This window comes from Artemia franciscana, chromosome 1, assembly GCF_032884065.1.
Source record: "Artemia franciscana chromosome 1, ASM3288406v1, whole genome shotgun sequence".
Lineage (NCBI taxonomy): Eukaryota > Metazoa > Arthropoda > Branchiopoda > Anostraca > Artemiidae > Artemia > Artemia franciscana.
The window spans coordinates 59,662,476-59,682,793 of record NC_088863.1 but is presented as its reverse complement, the minus strand read 5'-3'; the positions used below and the strand labels follow the sequence as shown (position 1 = coordinate 59,682,793).

The 20,318-nt window shown below is 35.0% G+C and overlaps 1 protein-coding gene across 1 annotated transcript; it reads right to left on the bottom strand.

Moving 5' to 3' along the window:
• Nucleotides 1–762: 762 nt before the first annotated feature.
• On the bottom strand, nucleotides 763–10,656 carry LOC136032089 (NADH dehydrogenase [ubiquinone] 1 alpha subcomplex subunit 5-like). The gene is made up of 3 exons (XM_065712231.1): nucleotides 10,557–10,656; nucleotides 3,874–4,035; nucleotides 763–1,010 (listed from the first exon to the last, which is right to left on the bottom strand). The coding sequence occupies exons 1-3, from the start codon at nucleotides 10,581–10,583 to the stop codon at nucleotides 843–845; spliced, it is 357 nt and encodes a 118-aa protein (XP_065568303.1). The 5' UTR covers nucleotides 10,584–10,656; the 3' UTR covers nucleotides 763–842.
• Nucleotides 10,657–20,318: the final 9,662 nt, after the last annotated feature.

Below are 20,318 nucleotides of genomic sequence, written 5' to 3'. Positions count from 1 at the left end.
AACATCTAAACAGGGATGTGGGGAAGGGCTTGGCTGACCTCTGATCGCTTTCGAGCACCCTTCGAAAATGCCCTGAAAGTTTAAGATTAATACCCTAATTTTGGTCCGTGGTCCACATAGGAATTTCTAAAATCTTGATGCCTCCCTCGTGCTATTTAAAGTTTGTTACTCAAAAATTTTACGTGCGTTCACCTGAAGGAGCTTAAAAGGCCATGAACTAGGTATCCTATTATGGGTTGTCCTCCAGGCACATTTTGCACTAATGGAAAATTATTGTTAGAATACAGTACACCTCATACAATACATGACATTATTCTAATTCTGTGATGTTTCTTTTTCGCTCTTTAAATGCCTATGAATGTGATATAATTCAAATAAACAATCTTGTTTTCAAAATTAAGAGTCTAAAGTACTTTCAACTGGTGGGTGCATGTCCTGTCCATGACCCACCAAATTATTCCATGCCTCACGTATGGATCTTGCGCCCCACGTTGGGAATCACGGCCCTAAGCCATCCCTGAGGTATTGCTGATACGCCCTTTTTAACAGCTGGTATGCAATAGTGTGTATTTGTTTTGTTCAATATTCCCCTCAAAATATACAAAAATAGGCGGAAATTTTGCGTTTCGAATTTAAACATAGGGTGTTTTGTGATTGTTCAATATCCACAAACTTCTTAAAGTAATAGTAAGTAAACGCTGTAGTGTTGCCTACTGATAAATCCTGCCTAAGTAGACTCACAACAAACCAAATTAAAAATGGTTGGATTTAAAAAATCTCTTATTATTTTATTGATATACATAAAGACATAAGCATAGTTTCTAATAGGCAAAAGAGGTTATTTATAGTGGCCATTTCCATTGGCTTGACGGGGCTTCACGTACTAGTGGTTCCCATGGTTTCCAATTAAGCATTTTTCTTGCCAATATTAATTCATTTTCTGCCTGTATAATCAATTCTTCAACTTGTCCACACCCGACTTTCTTTTCCAGGACAGCAATGTCTTTTTCCTACAAAAAGGGAAAAAGCAATTAAAGAAGAAGAAATCAGCACGCCCTCTAAGAGAGCCAAAATAATGTTTCTGAAAGGGATTATCGAAAAAAATGGATTCAATCTTGTTTGGCCTATGTAATTTTGGGACGAGAGATATCCCGTTCCCTAGTATTAGAAAAAATCCTGTCTTTTATACCCATGTTGTGATTTTCTTTGGGGTGATACAACAGTAGTAACCATCATTATATATTCAGTTTCTTTTTCAAATCTAATTTCAAGCTTATAGAGATGCTAAATGAACTTATTCATAATAAAAATAGAAAGGCTTTGGAATGACTATCAAATGCAGTCAAGGTGGTTCTGATGAATCTAATCATAAAACATTTAGGTTGATATTTAAAACAGAGGTGAGTGAGTTCTGAGAGACTGAGAGTGACAAGAAGAAAGAGAAAGAATGAAACAGACATTGAGAGAGATTAGCTTACTGAGAATGATGAAAGATTCACTTTAACCAGTCAAGGATATTCAGTGGATACGCTGTACATGGGGAGATGGCAGAGGAGGCTTAATACTCGAATCCTTCACTTGTAAGCACAAAATTCATTGTATTGTCATTCAACTTTTGTGAATTGGGGTCCCTGATACCCGTAGGCTAAATTAATTAGACTGAAGGTGTATATGCAACTAGATGCATAAAAAAGATAGTCAAGAGGCAAAAAAAAACTAACCATGGATATCATGACTGAAAGCAAAAGACCGTCCAGTAGCCTAACAAATAGAAGCAACCGTTTTTTCTGATGATCAATAATACACTAAGTACAATAATGCACTTTACTCCTTGATGAGAGTAGTAAATCCTTTCGCAGACAGTTCATTTCCTAGCTAGTAATAAAACATATCGGGGGGAGGGGTCATGGAGGAAGGGTCAGGAGTCAGGTCCCATGATCTTTTGGAATAAAACATCGTTAATGAACAACTAAATATTCTACATTCAACTGCTGTTTGACCTATTTTTTTTTTCAATTAGCCTAAAGAGTTCACACCCGAAGTGGTAACAATTTGATTTTTAATGGCAATGTTTGCATAATAGGTCCATGTTGTTGTTGGTGCATGATAATTTTATAGCCTCAATATTTTTCTTTAGCTCTTCCAAATTTTGGTTCTAATGATGATTTTATTCCAAATGGTATCTGAAATCAATAGCAATCAAACATGACTGATGAAGGGGGTGACAAAAATTTAAATTTCTCAAAATGTTGTATTTTCAGGCTTCAGTCTGAAGAGCTTAATCAAGCTTAATAGTTTGCTCGCAGCTTATAAGCGACTATTTTTTTTAGAACAAGCTTCTGATGTTATTTACAAGATGAAGAATGGAACATTATCTTTTAATGATCAAAGGCCCATGTTCTTGATGATCAGTCTCCTATAGATTGTGCTTTATTGTTGTTGCAAAATGAAACTCTGCCTAGTCTTTTGTCCTCTTCCATTGGTCTAGACCAGTGATTCTCAACCGGGGTCCACGTGGACCCTAGGGGTCTATGTAATATTTCCTGGGATCCACAGGCAAAACACAACAAATTGGGGATCCACAACGATATTTTGGGGGTCCATGAAGAAAACTAACTCATAATGCTTTTTGTCTTTAAGAATTCAATTTTTACTGTAATTTACATTATTTTGAATCACTTTAGTGACCTACTCGGAATGGATATACCGATTTGGGTGTCAATTCCTTTCGAAGTTAATGTTGCCCATATAGAATCATCTTTGCAAGAGCCCCTCATCGAATTACAAAGTGATGAAATAATGTGTGCAAAATTCAAAGATGGAAAGTACAATATATGGAAAACAAATGATGTTGCTACAAAGTACCCTTTGCTCTGGGATAAAGCGCAGTTCTACGTTATTGCTTTTCCAACATCTTATTTTGTTGAAGCGGGATTTAGTCGTGTTTCTCAAATTTCATCAAAAGCTCGCAATAGACTTGACATTGTGAAAAGGGGTGATAAGCTATCATTAACATCGATAGAACCAAATATAAAGAAACTTGTCGAGAAGCATCAACCACAGGGATCTCATTGAATAAACATGCCTTTTCCGGTTTTTTAATCCCTCACTTAATTTCAACTGCTTTTTCTATCCAGTTTACATAAATAATGTTGGAGTGAATTAAACTTCCTGAGGAGCTCTACTCTCCATGAGCTTTAGTTGCTTGCCAATCGAAGAAACTTGTAGTATTGTAGTTATTATCACAATAATAGTAATAATAATAATAATTATTATTATTATATTAGAATATTTTATTTGTATTAAATTAGTTTTCATTTAAAAATAAAGCTTAATCATATACTATTTGTTTGATAATTAAAACCTTCAAATTTATATTAGAGAAGAATAAAACATTATTCTTATGTCCGATAGCTATGAAGGGGTCCACCAAGATAAAAAGAGGCGAAAAGGGGTCCATGGGGAAAAAGAGGTTGAGAACCACTGGTCTAGACTGTATATGTTTAAAAATCAATGAGCTGATGGTTTTTCTAGATCAAGCACTTATGGTTTTATAACATTCAGGACTTCATTGTGTTTACGAAAATGCTCCTTTAATTTTTTAAGTAATATAATATTACCTTTATTCTTTCTCTGATGGTATTTTTTTATATAGATGTATCTTGTCTTAAATCAACCTAGTATGAAGAAATACAATATGAAAGTTTCTGAAAATGATTAACTTGTCTTAAGGAGAAACGACTTCTAATCCCCTACAAAATTCCCCAAATACATCATTATCATGGACGAGTCTTAATGTGTTGTAGTTAATAGCAGAGTCAGTTTCAAGAGATTTCTTACACAAAAAAGACAACAAATACAATAGTAACTTACTGTATTAACAACAGACATTCTTTCCATGACAATCTGTTCAGTATATTTTCTGTAAGCTGTACTTTCAGGCATTTTCTGCAGAGCTCGTAGTATCTTCCCATAGAGAACAGATAGTGTGTGATGAGGAGTTTTTGATACTGCTAAGCCAGTCAATCCAGTGGCCTACAAGTCAAAGTTCCTGATTTTGTAATTACTTAATAAAACTCACATACCAATGTCAAATCCTTAGGGATTTGTTTTAAAATGTTCAGCCTTCTTTATAAGGAAAATAAATTAAAATTTGAGAAAGGTTTTGCAAGAAGCCGTTATCAACTGGTTGGTTTCGCAGATGTGAATGTACTTCAGAGAAGATATGGGATAACACAGGCAAAAAATACACAGCAACAATCATACATTTTTAATTATTACCTTAAAAAAACACAAAAATAACAACATTGCAGGGTAATGCTTAAATAGTGCTTTTGCACTCCTATAGAATTTGACATAAGAGACAAGAATACATTTATACAGGAGAACAAGGAACAGAAAAACCTGAGAAGATTACAGTAGCTTCAAAATATTGCAAAAGGAGAACAAAGAGTCGCAAAGTTCTTTTAAACACTTTACAAGCAATAAATAAAGAAAATAAATAAATAAGCAAAGAATTGAAACAAAAAGACAAAATTTCACATAAAGAGTTAGGGTTGAAGATGGGGTAGCTCCCTCTCATATACAGGATAAAATTGCTCTTCATTTTAAGTTTTAATTTGTTACTTCATTTAAGTAACAAAAAAACTTATATAGTGATCACAATTTCTGTCTTTTGGTCCTGGTTTTGCTAGTTCGAGCACTTCGAGATAAGCTAGGACAATGAAAGTTGACAGGCGTACCAGGGACCGGACCAGATTAAATTAGAAATAGTTTCTTCTCTGATTCCACCATATGGGAGGGGGGAGGAGTGGAGGGATAGTTAATTCTAAAAAATTTGAAAAAAGAGGTATTTTTAACTGAAAAAAGAGTGATCGGATCTTATTTAGAAAGAAGTCGTATCTCAGAGCTCTTATTTCAAATCATGATTGGATCAGGTGAAGTTGGGGGTGGAGTCTGAGGAGGAAACCTGAACTCTTGGAAAAGGCTTAGAGTGGAGAGATCGGGATAAAACCTGGTGGGAAGAATAAGCCCAAGTCCTAGATGCGTGATTAAAACAAGCGGACTAGATCTGCTCTTTTTAGAGGAGGTGGGGGGGAGGGGTTTCCAGTGGTTTGGCGAGTTTGGTGCTTCTGGACATTCTAAGACAATGAAAATTGGTAGGCGGATGAGAGACCTACATAAATTGACTTAATAACAGTCGTTTCCCCTATTCAACCATCTGAAGGGGACTGGAAGGAGGGGAAATCGTGAAAATTGAGGTATGTTTATCTTACAAATGGAAGATCAGATCTTAATGAAAATTGATATATAGAAAGATCTCATATCTCAGATGCTTCATCTTCCATTCAGATTGGATCCAGGGACATTGTAGGTGGAGGGGAGAAATGAAAATCTTGGAAAACGCTTAGAGTGGAGAAATTGGAATAAAACTTGATGGGAAGAATAAGCACAAGTTCTAGATACGTGATTGACATAACTGGACCGGATCCGATCTCTTTGGGGGAGTTGGGGGGATTTCCAGTGCTTTGGCAATTTCGAGAATAAGCAACATCTTTAAGAGAACCAAATTCTATTCCATTAGTAAACAATATTTAGCTTACATCAAACCCTCGATTTCTTCTCCAACTAATAGAGATGTCAGTTGTCGCAAGCAATTAAGGTTGTCAAATTACCATTGTCAAATTACATGATTTACATAACTGGACAGGATCTGATCTCTTTGGGGGAGTTGGAGGGATTTTTAGTGCTTTGGGAAGTTCAATGCTTTTTGACATGCTAGGACAATGAAAATAGAACAGCAAAATCAATAACTCTAGCACCAAGTCTAATTTTAGGTTCCAACCTTGTCACAAGTGCCATATAAGCTCCTGTCTCTTGTTCAAATAATGGAAGGAACCCTTCCCCCATTAAAAATTCCAAAAATGGACAAATCACATAAATTGAAGCATTTTCCTCAGTGGCTATGCTGGGTCTAGTCATCCGCAAAGGCATTTTTATTGGATATTTCAATTGGATTAAACTTTAGAAGAACTGAAACATTAAGTTAAGGAAGGAAAAATTCAGAAATCTCCCACTACACAATAAACTTAGATTTATGCCACTACAAATTATTTGAATATTATGATTCATAAATGTTGATTATTATTTTAATTAGTCTCAAAAGTAAAATATTATTTTTAAAAAATATATTGTATCCAAAAACTTTTCAAAAGAGCAAGAAACCCATCAAAATTTAAATTGATTTTGCTATAATATCTTTTTTGAGGGCTTCTAGAATTTTTTTTTAATCCTTGTAAATTTGTATTCAAAATAATATCTTGGAGCATAGAATAAGGAAAATAATGATCACCATTCCTAAATCAGCTAAAAATGTCAATTTTATTAAGACTGGATATTTTTTAGAAACATGTATTTAACCTTTTGGTTATAATGGATTGTTTCATCTTTTGAGGCCACCATTAAGGGCTCAAAATGTAATTTGCCCCACAAACAATTATTTAATTATGAAAAAAGCATAAAAACACATCAAGTGATGTACTCAATTTTGTGAAATTAGAAATTTGCCAAAAAATTCAATTATTTCCCTTCCTGACTAAGGAAGTTAAGAAGCTGATTAACCAGAAATTTAGAGCTTGGAAACAGTATATGAAGAAGAGGAACCAAGAGACCATGTCAATCTACAAGGCAGCATGGAATTGTGTAACAGATTCTGTCAAAAAACTGAAATCTGCTTCCGAGGAAAAATTAGCTTCTGACATCAAGTTAAACCCAAAATCTTTCTGGAAACATGTCTCTGCTAAACACCCAAATCATCACACTATTCCTGACCTAGTTGCCCAAGGTGTACTACACTCATCTCCAATAGACAAGGCTGACCTTCTGAATGCTCAATTTGCTTCTACCTTTACCCAAAACTCAGGTACCTCCTCACCAGATCCTCTATTGTATGATGTGGTTTTTCTCATGTCTGATCTGTCAGTAATTGAATGAATGGTTTTCAATAGCCTTGGGAAGCTTGATGTAAATAAGTCTAAGGGACCAGACAGTGTTCATCCACATCTTCTTAAAGAGTGTCAAAACACTCTCAGTTACCCCCTGTGCATGCTGCTCTGGTTATCTCTTAAAAATGGGGAACTACCACATGATTAGAAAATATCTTATATAACCCCATATAACTTCCATAACTTATGTGAATGAATGACTGTATCTAAAGGCATTTTTCAGACTGTATACATACATATACAACTACAAACAAACTAAATTATGTAACAATCAACTTTCAAATAATAAGACCATTCTCGACAAAATTTCCAACTGCTACTATATTTATTTTCGATGTCAACTTCAAAGTTCCAAGAAGGGGTTCATGACCACCCACACCAAGAAAGCTCCCTCTTAGCTCATTTAGCCCCTGACACCTGGAAAAAAAATTCTCCAGCCCATCAAGATCACCACAAATTGGGCAAGTATGCCGCATTTCCAGGTGACACCTATTTTCCTAAACACTATAAAGAGGGAGACAGTTTGCTTGCACCTGCATCCAAGACCTCAGGGATTCTTTTGGAATCCCTAATTTAAAACATAACTCTTCACCCTAATTTTCTTTCACCTTATAGTAAGAACTTAAGCTTTCCGACTGGCTAAGGTTGTTCCACCATTTCTGAATTTCTTAGTCTTCCTGCCTTGTTTGGATCTCTGACAGAAAGACTTTTTGATCTGAGATTGGGCCATCTCCTCCATTCCATGCATACAATAGACCTGTGCTGTCCAGTAGTTTTTTGACATGGAAGGGCCATGAAGATTTTTGTCCCAGGGTAAGTAATTCATCATATGATGCTCTGATGAGTCTTGATGAGGGACATAGCAGTATTTTCAGCCAAAACTTAATTAATTGGATCTGTCTATATTTTCTCATGGAGAAAAGTCCCAAATCTCCCTTGATGAAAAGTGTGTGAGTTGTGGCATGCAGACCTAGCATTTGTATATAATATTGTAGCTGTAGAGTTTCTACTGAATTTGTCACTTCTAGGCCCCATACTTCCCCTCCATAGTGGAGGATTGGCCTTATTTTTGAATAGAACACGTTTTTGTGCATCTTTAAGTCACCTATTCCTGTCAAATTACTGGTCCTGAACAGTGGTGCCATTGCTGCTTTTCCTTCATTTGCCATCTTTGAAATATGATTGCTCTATCTTCCGTTTGATGTTATATGGAATCCTGAATATATTGCCTGAGACACAACCTTCACAGCTTCACCATTCAAATTAAAACTTTCTTCATCTTTATTTCCTGTTGATTGTCTATCGCAAAAAATCATCACCTCTGTATTTTTTGTGTCAGTTTCCAGTTTCTTTTCCTCTAAATATTCAGCTGTTAAATCTAACAGAGTTTGTAGCTCTGAACTGAATCTAGCAAACAAGGCAATATAATTGGCAAATAATAGTAATGATAATATTTGTACAGCTGGCACCCACCTTTTTTCAAGGTATTTGGCAAGTTAATAACATCCTCTCCACATCACAACATGCATTCAGATCTGGTAGACCTGTTGACACTAACCTCATCCAAACATATAAATTAGTGACTACACTGCTTGATAAGGGTCTTCCTGTTGACATGATTCTTCTTGATCTGTCCAAAGCATTTGGTAAGGTTCATAATGGATTCCTCATGATCAAACTGAAGGCTGCTGTACAGTCACAATGAAGGTGTTGCACAGTGGATTATGGGTTTCCTCTCTGAAAGATCACAGAGTGTCAGAGTTTGTGATTCACAGGGACTCCTCATTTCTCTTCTCCCACAATTGCATTAAGTGGTGTACCCCAGGGCGCTATTCTTGGACCAACACTTTTCAACTTAGCTATTTCAACAATCTACCCACTCTTCTTTCAAATCTTATTACCCTTTATGCTGATGATCAAAACTAGTTGGAGAAGCAGCTACTAACTCTGACTAGCAATCAATTCAAACCAATCTTGACAGTCTAGGAAGATGGGCTAACAAGTGGCTCCTTATTTTTAATGTTGACAAATGCCATGTCATCCATTTTGGCAAACACAACAAGCATCATAAGTATTTCCTTCAAAACAACTTCCTTTCTGCTTTTTCTGATGAAAGAGATATTGTAGTTATTGTTGATCATCAATTAAAGTTTAGCAGTTATGCTAAGTCTGTTTCATCTTCTACAAATAAATCCCTTGGTATCATAAAGAGAACCATCTCTAGCCAACACCCAAGAGTTTTTATGAAGTTATATAAGGTGATTGTACAACAACATCTGGAGGTTGGAATGTCATTAGCAGCCCCTTTTTTCAAAAAAATAAGAAGTTGCTTGAGGATGTCCAGTGTTGTGCCACTAAGATGGTTAGCAGTGTGAATAAATTTATATAGAAAGAAACACAACATTGTTTAAAGCTGTCAACACTGACATACTGAAGGAAAAGGGGTGATATGATTTTAACCAAGAAAATCCTTGCTCAAAATACTTTCCCCAGTTTCTTTGCACATCCCTTGTATCCTGGTACTAGAGGACATTCAATGAAGCTCCCCATGCAGCATTTTACAAGTAGACATAGAAGTCATTTCTTCAGCCAAAGAGTCATCAATCTGTGGAATCAACTGTCTGAAGTAACAGTTTCTACAACTTCAACCAAAACTTTCAAGTCCCACCTTGATAAGGAATGGCTCTGCCAGGAGTTCCTTTACAATTGGGAAGCTGTAGAGTCCTCCACAAGAGTCTAGATCAAACAGCTACAATCTACACCAAACAAATTTTTTTCATCATTAGAGCATCACAAGGATAGAAAATCCTTATACTACTCCAAGGTGAAATTTAAGGTAAGTTAAGGTAAAGGTAGGCTAATATTTGTGATTTATGAGATAAATTTCAAATAGGCTAATAAAAGCCACATTTTTGGAATCAACAGAAAATAAGCATTTTATTGATAGGCATATATGATTAAAGCTGAAACATGGAAGGGATAAATAGCCTATACAAAAATAAGATAGGGCTAATTGAAGTTTCTGAAAAGATCTCCCAGGCAGTAAGTCAATGACTTTTTAATTTAAGAGTTTAATTTTGAGTGATTTTAGTAATAGCCTAAGCATATTGATACATAGGTTTGATTTTTGTAGCCTATATATTTTTATGTGTGCAATTCTTTTCAATATATACAATAGCATACTTTATTTTAATAATTCCTTCCAAATTTGTCAAATATTTAGCCAAAAATATAGGCCTACATTGTCCCTGTATTTTTATAGGCCTACCTGGCTCTATTGTTCAAATTAATTTAATGACACAATCAATCTTTATGGCATCCAACAACAGAATTCTCATGATTTTCCCCAGATTTCTTCTATATAATAAGCTTCTATCGAAAGCACCTTCCCAAGCCATAGGACTAATCTGGGCTTTGAATTCACTCCAGAAAGATTCATCTCTCTAACTAAACCTAGGATACTTTCTGAGGCAGCAGATAAACCAAAGCCAATAATTTTATTTGGAAGAATGGGGCTGATATAAATCATATGAGAAAATCATTTTAGCCTACCACTTTTGCAGTTTTTATTGATGCCATTTTACAGAAAATTTTTGGGCACGGTTACGGACTTTAAAAAATTATAATTATGCTTCAAATGAACATTGTCACGCACTATATGTCTCTAAAGTTGCAACTCGATAAAAAAACGGTAATTTGAAAAACAAGACACTGAGTCAAAAAAAATACATGATTTTGAAAAAACAGCACTAAATCAGCGAAATTAAAATTTATATGTTTCAACAGAAAATATAGTCTTTTATTTAACTACTCTACCAAATAGATTTGAAAAATAGCTTTATTTTCGTATTTACTTTCCTCTAACCGAAATTCCCTCTGGATAATAAGAATATCCCTTTATCTAATAAAAATATGCTGTAAATTGGCTTCGTTGGCTTATCCCAACAATCTGCTCCAATGCATATGGTCTGAAAATGGAGGTCCTATTGATTTGTTTACTTTTCCTTAAATTTTTTGTTAATTTTAAACCCTTACAAAATAGAAGCCGTTTCTTCTCTTAGTTTAGTGTGATTACTATGGCAGCAGGTTTTATGTCATGCTATGTTATACAAGATGATGAATGAAATGTGACGAATGAAAGATGAAGAATTTTTGAGCAGCTGAGGCAAAAGGCAAAACAAATCTGAGGCAATGATGAGTGAAACCGAAAACCAAAATCTGTTTTTAGAAGAAAAATGACAGCAAGGTTCATATCGAATCAAAACATAATCTGTAATTAGAAGATAAGTAACAGCAAGAATCAGAATGAATCCTTGGAAAATTCAAACCCTATTAAATGCAGAATTCTGTAATAAACTTTAATAAGTAGTTGAGCACACTCCTGCAAAGGTTTTGAACATAAAATCCACCCTTCAAGGCCATTTTGAAATTTCATTAAACGAAATTAGAGACCCCTCATCATAAAAAATCGACAGTACTTTACAATCAAAGTATTCAAATTTTCTAGATTGTCAATTAAGGGGACTTGGTGGTGAAAAATATTACCATATCTCGTTCAGGGTAAACCTTTTTAGTTTCTATGTTCAAAGTATTTTCAGTTGACCATGTACTCTTTCCCTGTCTTATGAAGCTCGGACAAGAGATCAAAGCAAACTATAGAATACTCCCGATAAAAGACAGATTAGTTTTGAACTCTTGATATCAGGCATTTTTTTTGTTTGATATCAGGCATTTTATTTCACCGCTTTAATCACATACCAATCCAATCTGATTTCCTGAAGCCAATTTCTTCCAAACAACGATGGTCCATTTCCAGCAGCAACATTTAACGACAAAGTCTTACTTTGTGAGCTTACGATCGTCAGAGCTTACGAGTCAGCTAACGATCGCATTTTTTCAGTTCCGCACTGCTTAGACAATTACGCTAAGTCTGTTCTAAGGTTAACGACACGGCCGCCCCTGTATCTAGCTCAAAATCAAGCTTAAACTGTTCTATTGTGAGTGCGACAATAATTTCCGGTGACTCACCACGTATAGAGGAAATAGGATGTATAGTATGAATAGTAAGATGCTGGAAGTTTTGTATCTACTGCTGTTTTCAACATAGGGATTACTGAGTTTTTATAGCGGTTTGGGACAGTCAATGTGATAGCAAACTAGTTGAACAGAACTTATATACTTCTTTGGGGTTCAGACTTTGTAACATTGGATTGTTGTCTTTTGAGATATTGTGTGTTTTTAGTATTCACCCTTTTTTAGTTATGGCTTCACGAATGTCAGCTTTTTGGCCAAAAATTTGGGTTTTTTCAAACTTTGAGTGACAAATGGCAAGGCTTACCGTCATTTAATTGAGCTAAAATTTCACTTATCTCAATTTATGGAAAGGAAAATTGTCCTGTGGGGTCCATACAAACAAAATTCTGACAAGATTATTTTTTGCGGTCATTCTAAATTATGTACAACATAAATATTACACATCCTGCCTTGGTAAAATTTTTGATCAAGGTGGTTAGCACACGGAGCTCTCAAAGCAGTCAAATTACTCAAATGATGCTTATTTCTAGTTGATTTTTAATATTCTCTAATCAAGTTAACTGCTGCAAGTATGCTACGTCATTTTCAGGGACTAATCTTTCCTAAGCGTTTGCTATGATCGTTTAACAAGCATCTATTTACAGAACTTTAAAAGGCAGATACAGGAAATCAACTGAACTAAAATGAATGGCACATAGCTGTTATTCGCAATCAGCGTATGACTCATACAATAGGGGGAAATTTCAAGATTGAAACTTGCACATAGAAACAAATGATCAAAACTCTGCATTCCCCCCTCCTTATTATAATTCATGCCTATTTCTTGGCCTAGGCATGAGCATAACTGCTTCAACTATCCGAGGATTCAGTTCAATACCCTTGGCTGACAACACGAAACCGAAATATTTTACTTGATCAGAAAAAATTCGCATTTTTCCGGATTCAAACGAATACCGAAGCCGCCAAACTTGTCAAGAACAGAAAGGAAATGCTCTAAATGCTCAGAATCATTTTTTCCGGTAATCAATATATCGTCTGCTATGTGAGCAGCGTGCATATTAGACAAAATTTTGTCCAGGGTCTCTTGAAAAATAGCACCACTTTCAGAAATGCCAAAAGGCAAACGCTTGTAACGGTATGGGCCTAAGGGACTGTTTAGAGTCACTAGCTTCTTTGACTCATCATCTAGCTCAATTTGCAGGCAAGCACCATTTAAGTCTAACTTAGAAAACTTTTTCCCCCTTGCAAATTCGCGAAAATCTCTTCTGCTGTAGGCATAGGGTATTCCTTTGGGTTTAGAGGCGGGTTACTGTAGACTGTTACTGTACTGTGTACTGTTACAGTAGACTGGTGAGTGTACCTTTCAAATCACCACAAATTCTAACACTACCATTATGTTTATTTACCGGTACAATCGGACTGGCCCAATCACTGTAATTAACCTTTTCCAACACTCTGATTTTCACAAGTCGGTTTAACTCCGATTTGACTTTTCACGAATAGCCAACGGCACAATTCTAGCTTTGAAAGACTTCGGATTCGCATCCGGCTTTAGATTTAGATGCGCTTTCACCCCCTTCCCTTTTTCCAGGTTTTCAGAAAACAGCTCACTGAATTCGTGTACGGGGGGAAACAGCATGTACGGGGTTAGGTGCCTGAAGAAGAGTGCATCAAACACCAGTGTCACCAGTACGTTTCGGCTGGAAAGTGTCTCCAGCCTTAGAAATTATTAATATACGATAAATTTGATGCTTGTGAGGTGTTTCAAACATGCAAAGCTGGCCATTTAGGTCTACTTTTGTATTACTAGCATTGTTTGTAATAAGTGTTCTACTTAATTTAAATTCTCTTAAGTGTTTTCTATAAGGTATAGCTTGTGAGGTGTTTCCAGCAGGCCAAAATAGCTATTTAGGTTGACTTCTGTATTACTAACATTGTTTGTAATAATTATCCTTCTTTATTTAAACACTCTTAGGTGTTTTCTATAAGGTGTGGCTTAGAAGATTGTTTTGTGGAAGATTTCTTTTGTGAGGAAAAATCAGAGATAGTACTAAAAGGATTAAAAATTAACAAGGCTCCAAATGCTGATGGTGCGGTAAATGAGTTTCTTAAATAAGGTGGCTCTGAGGTTAGAAGTAAGTCACTGAAGATTATGAATAGGATTTTTGAAAAAGGGGAAGTAACGATTTTAGTAAAACCTTAATTAAACCTCTATATAGGAAAGATGGTAAGAGTGAGTGACGTAATTATTGAGGCATTAGTCTAGTTTCTGTAGATTGCAAATTACTTAGTAATATAATAGCTTTTAGAATGAGAGATGCTTTAGAAAAAGTGTTGAAAGAAGAACAGTGTTGTTTTAGAAAAGAAAATTTTCATTCCTAGGTTAATCATTGAGAAATTCCTTAGTTTGCAAACAACTTTGGTCCTCAGTTTTATGTATTACAAGCAAGTGTTTGATTCTGTTGATAATAATAAAGACCAAGCCAGTAGAGCTACTGACTTGTAATTTGGTCCACGATAGTATATGGGCATCGGGGGAGTTTACGGAGGTCTTTATTGGATACTCCGTCAATGTAGGTGATCCCTTCTATGTAACAGAGACATTTTGTTTCAAATAGAGAGATTTGACGTTAGTTATCAAGTTGACCAAGTTTCACTTGCATACATAGCATCGGGGGTTATGAGAGAGTTTAAGAGTCGGACTTTGAGTGATTTTGATAGTAATTTACTTCCCCAAATTTTGGATAGACTCTTGAAGCTGCTGATTCCAAGGCCCATTCTACACCTATTTGATTTTGAGCAATCGTTGTTAGAGGTTAAAAGAAAACTGCTGAGGTATTCTGCATTTTCAATTTGCTCTCCTTTTGGTTTTAGATGTATGGCTCTGGGTACAGAGTCTCTAAATACCCGCATGACTTTTGTTTTTCCTGTTTTGACAATCATCCCAAGGGTTTCGGCTTCTGACACTATCCTATTTGTGTCTGTTTGGAAGAAATATTCATGACTATTTATTTTCACGATGTCGTCTGGGTACGCTAAATTGTCGACAAATTTCCCTCCAATGGATATTCCTTCTGTGGTTTTAGAGAGTGATAAAGCTGTATTTAGAACAAATTAAACAGATAAGAGTATAGGAGGCAGCTATCTAGCTGACGTCTGGAACTTTTCTGTCAGTCCTTCAGGTGTCTGAACCTGACTACAGAAATTCAAATACATATCTTTGATTAAGGTTACCATGTTTTTGGGGACTCCATAATACAGAAGTATGTGCCAAAGGCCGTTGCATCATATTAAATCGAAGGGATGTTTAGATTCAATAAAAAGTAAAAGCAGCTCCTTTGTAATTTCTATTTATTTCTCCATCAGTTACCGATTGGAAAATCTATGATCCATAGTCGATAAATCTTTTCTTAAGCCGGGCTGATATTCCTCTAAAGAAGAGGTTCCCAAAACTTTATTTCATAGACCACTTTAAAAATTTTATTGGCTGTGATGGACCCCCTTCAGCTACATTTTTTCCGTTTTTCCAAAACTCGAAAAAAATATGAAGATCAGATGGAAATTTTCTTTGTAGAGACTTGCTTGAGTTCCAACCAGGATTCAGCAGTTTTCGAGAAAAAGAATGACCATTGATTGATCGATTAATAAACTGATTGTGAAATGAGTGGTTGCCAAAATTTATGATTGACCAATCAAAAAATCTGTCCATTTAACTTAATTTTTTTGACATTTACTCACAGCACAAGGAACCAATGAATTCTCACTTATTTTATTTAGAAATAATCGGAATGAAAAAAAAAGTATATTTTCTTTTGCTGTATTTATTCAAATATTTAATTATTCCACTTTTGATTAATAACGTAAAATAAGTTCTACATTTCTACAATAACAATCACAAAATAGTCATATGTTAGTTGAAGGATGTACTTGATGAATTGACAGCAAATTTTCAAAATTAGGGTTCGAATTAAAGGGATAACCGCAGATGTCCCCGTTCTGTGATATCCAATCTGATTTTTTTTTCCGTTAAAAGGTTTGTATCTACACTAAAACTCTTTTCAACAAGATGTGATGAAGGAAATGCTATGAAAAGTTTTCTTGTAACTACCCAAAGTCCAGGATATTTTTGGCTGTTTCTGCCTGCAACCTAAATTTTTGATACCTCTTTAAAATTTCACCTTCATCTCCTCATCAGTGCTAAGCTCGAGTAGCTCCTTTTTAGTACAACATTGCCCTATTCCGTTTCATCAAATGGATCTAAGATCCAAAATGGTATTTCTATCGTCAGAATATCTTCAAATCTGATTTTGAAGTAATCGACTTCAAAGTCGATGAATGTATTTCTGAATGTGCTCATCAAGGTTGATAATTTTAAGAACTGAGAATTTTCCCACCAACTAGTATTTTGCTTCATATATCTAAATTTTCCACGAAAAACTGAAATTGCACCATTTGCTTTGATAAAATTGAGTCTGTCCTCTTGTAATTGTAAGTTAATGTTATTATTAAATTTTTTGAACAAATCTGTCAAATAAGCGATGTCTGCTTTCGAATTGATTAGGTTTTCTCTGAAATGTGGATCTTTACTTTCCAGAAACTATAGTACTGATTCAAAAATTCAAGTAAAATTTTGTTAAACATGCATCTTTCGATAACCAGCGTACTTCAGTATGCAAGAGCAATCGTTGAAATTCTAACAAGAAGTCAATTAACTATAATTCTACCGTAAATGTTATTGTATTCTTATTTATTCACGTTTATTCTCAGTAGAAAGAGAGGATAGGTTAATTCCTCCCCTTATACCCCTTTCCTATATTTATCGGAACGCCCGTGTAGATTTAGACTAATTGGGAATTGAAACGTAATTTTCTCAGGCTTCTGGAATCCCCAAACCAACACAGTGAGGGATATCACCTCTCCTTCCTAATAGCTGATGAGTAATAATACAAATTTTCAATTTATTTATTTACGTTTGACTCTTTCTCTCAACTCTGCTTTTTAAAACAGTACAAAACTTTAGCGCAAAGAGCGGGGCGTTGATGAGGAACCAGCCCTTTTCATATACGAAGTAATTTCTGTTCGTTTTAAGTTTTAATGTCGCTCCTTACTTTCAGCTAAAAAAAACTTGTTGTTGTGTTTTTATTAAATTAAATAAAAAACTGATTTTTTTTAGCTGAAAGTAAGGAGCGACATTAAAACTTAAAACGAACAGAAATTACTCCGTATATGAAATGGGTTGTCCCCTCCGCAATCCCTCGCTCTTTACGCTAAAGCTTTTAATTGTTTTAAAAAGTAGAATTGTGGCAAAGAGTCAAACTTTGGAACTGTTACAGATTCTTTGAAAGTGTGGTATATTCTTAGGAAGAGAGCTATTTTCTACAGTGATGATTTTCCATTTGGAAGGGAAGTTTTTTTTTTTTTTTTGGGGGGGGGGGGTAGACTTTTCATCAAAAATTTTACACGGGGGAAATTTGGCTGAATTCAAATACAAAGTTGCTCATTCAACTCATGATAAATAATCCATGAAGAACTATCTATTAGAATTATCTACGAGAAACTTATCGATTGAGTGGAGGGATCTTGGAAAAGTTTTCAACATAGAAGTAATTTTCGGAATGAATTAATAAACGATCAGAAATAAAGTAAAAATTAGTATCTTTTTTTAGTAAGAATATGAAGAATAAGCTAAAAAGAATTTTTCATCCGGAACAGTGAACTTTTTTTTTTTGGGGGGGGGGGATTTGTAGCAATGACACACTTTTACGATGGCAAGTTCATGGGGGAAGAATTTTATGTGGGGGAACTTCCTTAGGGTAATTACCATGAATGAGGAGGTATTTATCGGAATACTATTCGAAAAAAAATCAGAAGTTAAATTTTAAGAAAAACTATTTTTTCATCTGAAAGTGAGGAGAAGCGCTAAAACCTGAGAAGTTTATATGAAGGATGCCTCCTCCTCGATACCCCACTCTTTAAACTAAAGTTAGACCTTCATTCAAAATTCTTAAAGAGAGACTTTTTTTAAAGTGTTTAAAACTTGAGCGTGAAGAGAGATGTATTGAAAAGGAGGCGGCATATATACGGAATAATATATGTTCTCTTAAAGTTTTAATATTATTTCTTACTTTTAATAGACAAAAATTGTAACTTTTTAAATTTAATTATCATAAAGATTGATAACTTACAACTTCTTGAAAATACATTTCTAAACTCCTTCCGAAATACCAAGGCTATAATCAAATTCTCCAATTAATAGTTTATTCAAATTTCCAAATAAGAACTACAGTTTAACCCACCCTCTAGATTAAGCCTTTTGCAAGTAATTTTATGGAGTCATAACCTGTTTTGGTATTTTATTGATAAAAAGGACAGTAAGTGAAAAATATCCCCCATCCGAATTTTCATATATTAGATCTACCGTCCATTGATTTCCACTGCGAAGGACATATATTAAAACCCGGTATACGGGGTAATCCTCCAGTACCTACAACTGTTTATCAAGACCTGTTAAAGGTTTGACACATTAATATTAGACTTCAAAATACCACTTAAACATCAGAGATTCATCTCTCATACGCCATCTTCTATTCGAAGTACCTACTACCCGTATATTTGATAGATACGCCTTTATATCCATGCCAAAAGTTAAAACAAGAGACATCCAAGGCTACCACTTTATTCTTATTAACAAAACAAGTCTTGTGACGCATTTTCTGATTATCCCATCACCTTCCTATTAGGGACATCACCAAAACAAGTTTGGTGATGTCAGGTCTAAGACGTGCCCGGATTCGATATTTGTACCTTTTTTAATCAAATTGGCATGGCCGCAAGAAACTTGTTTTCAAACATGCCATGAAGGGCTCATGCCTGTTTTCGAGGTTCTCCATTCTTCGTTGTCCCACCGTCTGTGCACATAAATAGTTTGTCAGGTTTACCGACTCTTGAACATGCAACATAAAATTGTCCATGGTAAAAACAATCCGTATTCAGATCTATAGCTCATTATTACGGCCGCCGGCCGCCGGCGCTGGGCCGTAGAACTCGGCAAGCTTCTATATATGAATCCTCAATGTCACTTGTCTTCTAACCGCAGACAGTTTTCTGTCTTTCATATTAAGGTCTTTTCAAAGATACTTGATTATTAAAGCAAATTCGATTTCTAACAACAATATCTACTAAGCTTCAATCTTTCGATTTTCTTTTTTAATGTTTTTGAATGTTTTCAATCTCTTGTTAAAGTATATACAAATATTTTCATATTTGCCAGTTTTTGCTCTTTAAGCAATTTAATGTAAACATCTCCATACAGGAAAAACAAAATTTTGTCCTCGTAAGTGCCGTCATTGCAATACCGATGTATATAAAATGGACGTCACTCATTTAATTTGCTTTTTGCTAAAAGTAGGGCTCTTAAAGAATTTTCTCGAGCTTCTGACCTATCTAGATCGTTTTATGGGCTAGAATATCTCAGGATTCCGATTTTTCCGAAAACATATGGAGTATTTTTCGAGAAAAACTAAATAAATACACAATTATTGCTCACTTAAATATATATATATATATATATATATATATATATATATATATATATATATATATATATATATATATATATATATACATATATATATATATATATATATATATATATATATATACTAGCTGTTGGGGTGGCGCTTCGCGCCACCCCAACACCTAGTTGGTGGGGGCGCTTCGCGCCCCCTCCAAGCCCCCCCGCGCGCGTAAGTCGTTACGCGCCATAATAGTTACGCGCCATTGTAGTTGTGTCCCTATGTCCCACCTGTGAATATATATATATATATATATATATATATATATATATATATATATATATATATATATATATATATATATATATATATATATATATATATATATATATATATATATATATATATATATATATATATATATATATGGTTTTAACTACGTAAAACTTGCGAATATACAACATTCTTTGCTGTCCCATTGTCTTTGCATATAAATAGATTGTCAGGTTTACCGACTCTTGAACATGCAACATATAATGGTCCATGGGAAAACAATCTGTATTCAGATCTATACCTCATGATTCTAATGATTGCCCTTGAGCTTTGTTGATGGTGATTGCTAATCGACCATTCCCTGTCCCGGTGTCCCGGTCGTCATTTATATCCCCCTGTTTCCCCCGGTGTCCCCGTTGTAGTTGTGTCCCTGTGTCCCGGTCGTCATTTATATTCCCTGTGTCCCGGTCGTCATTTGTATCCCGGTGTCCCG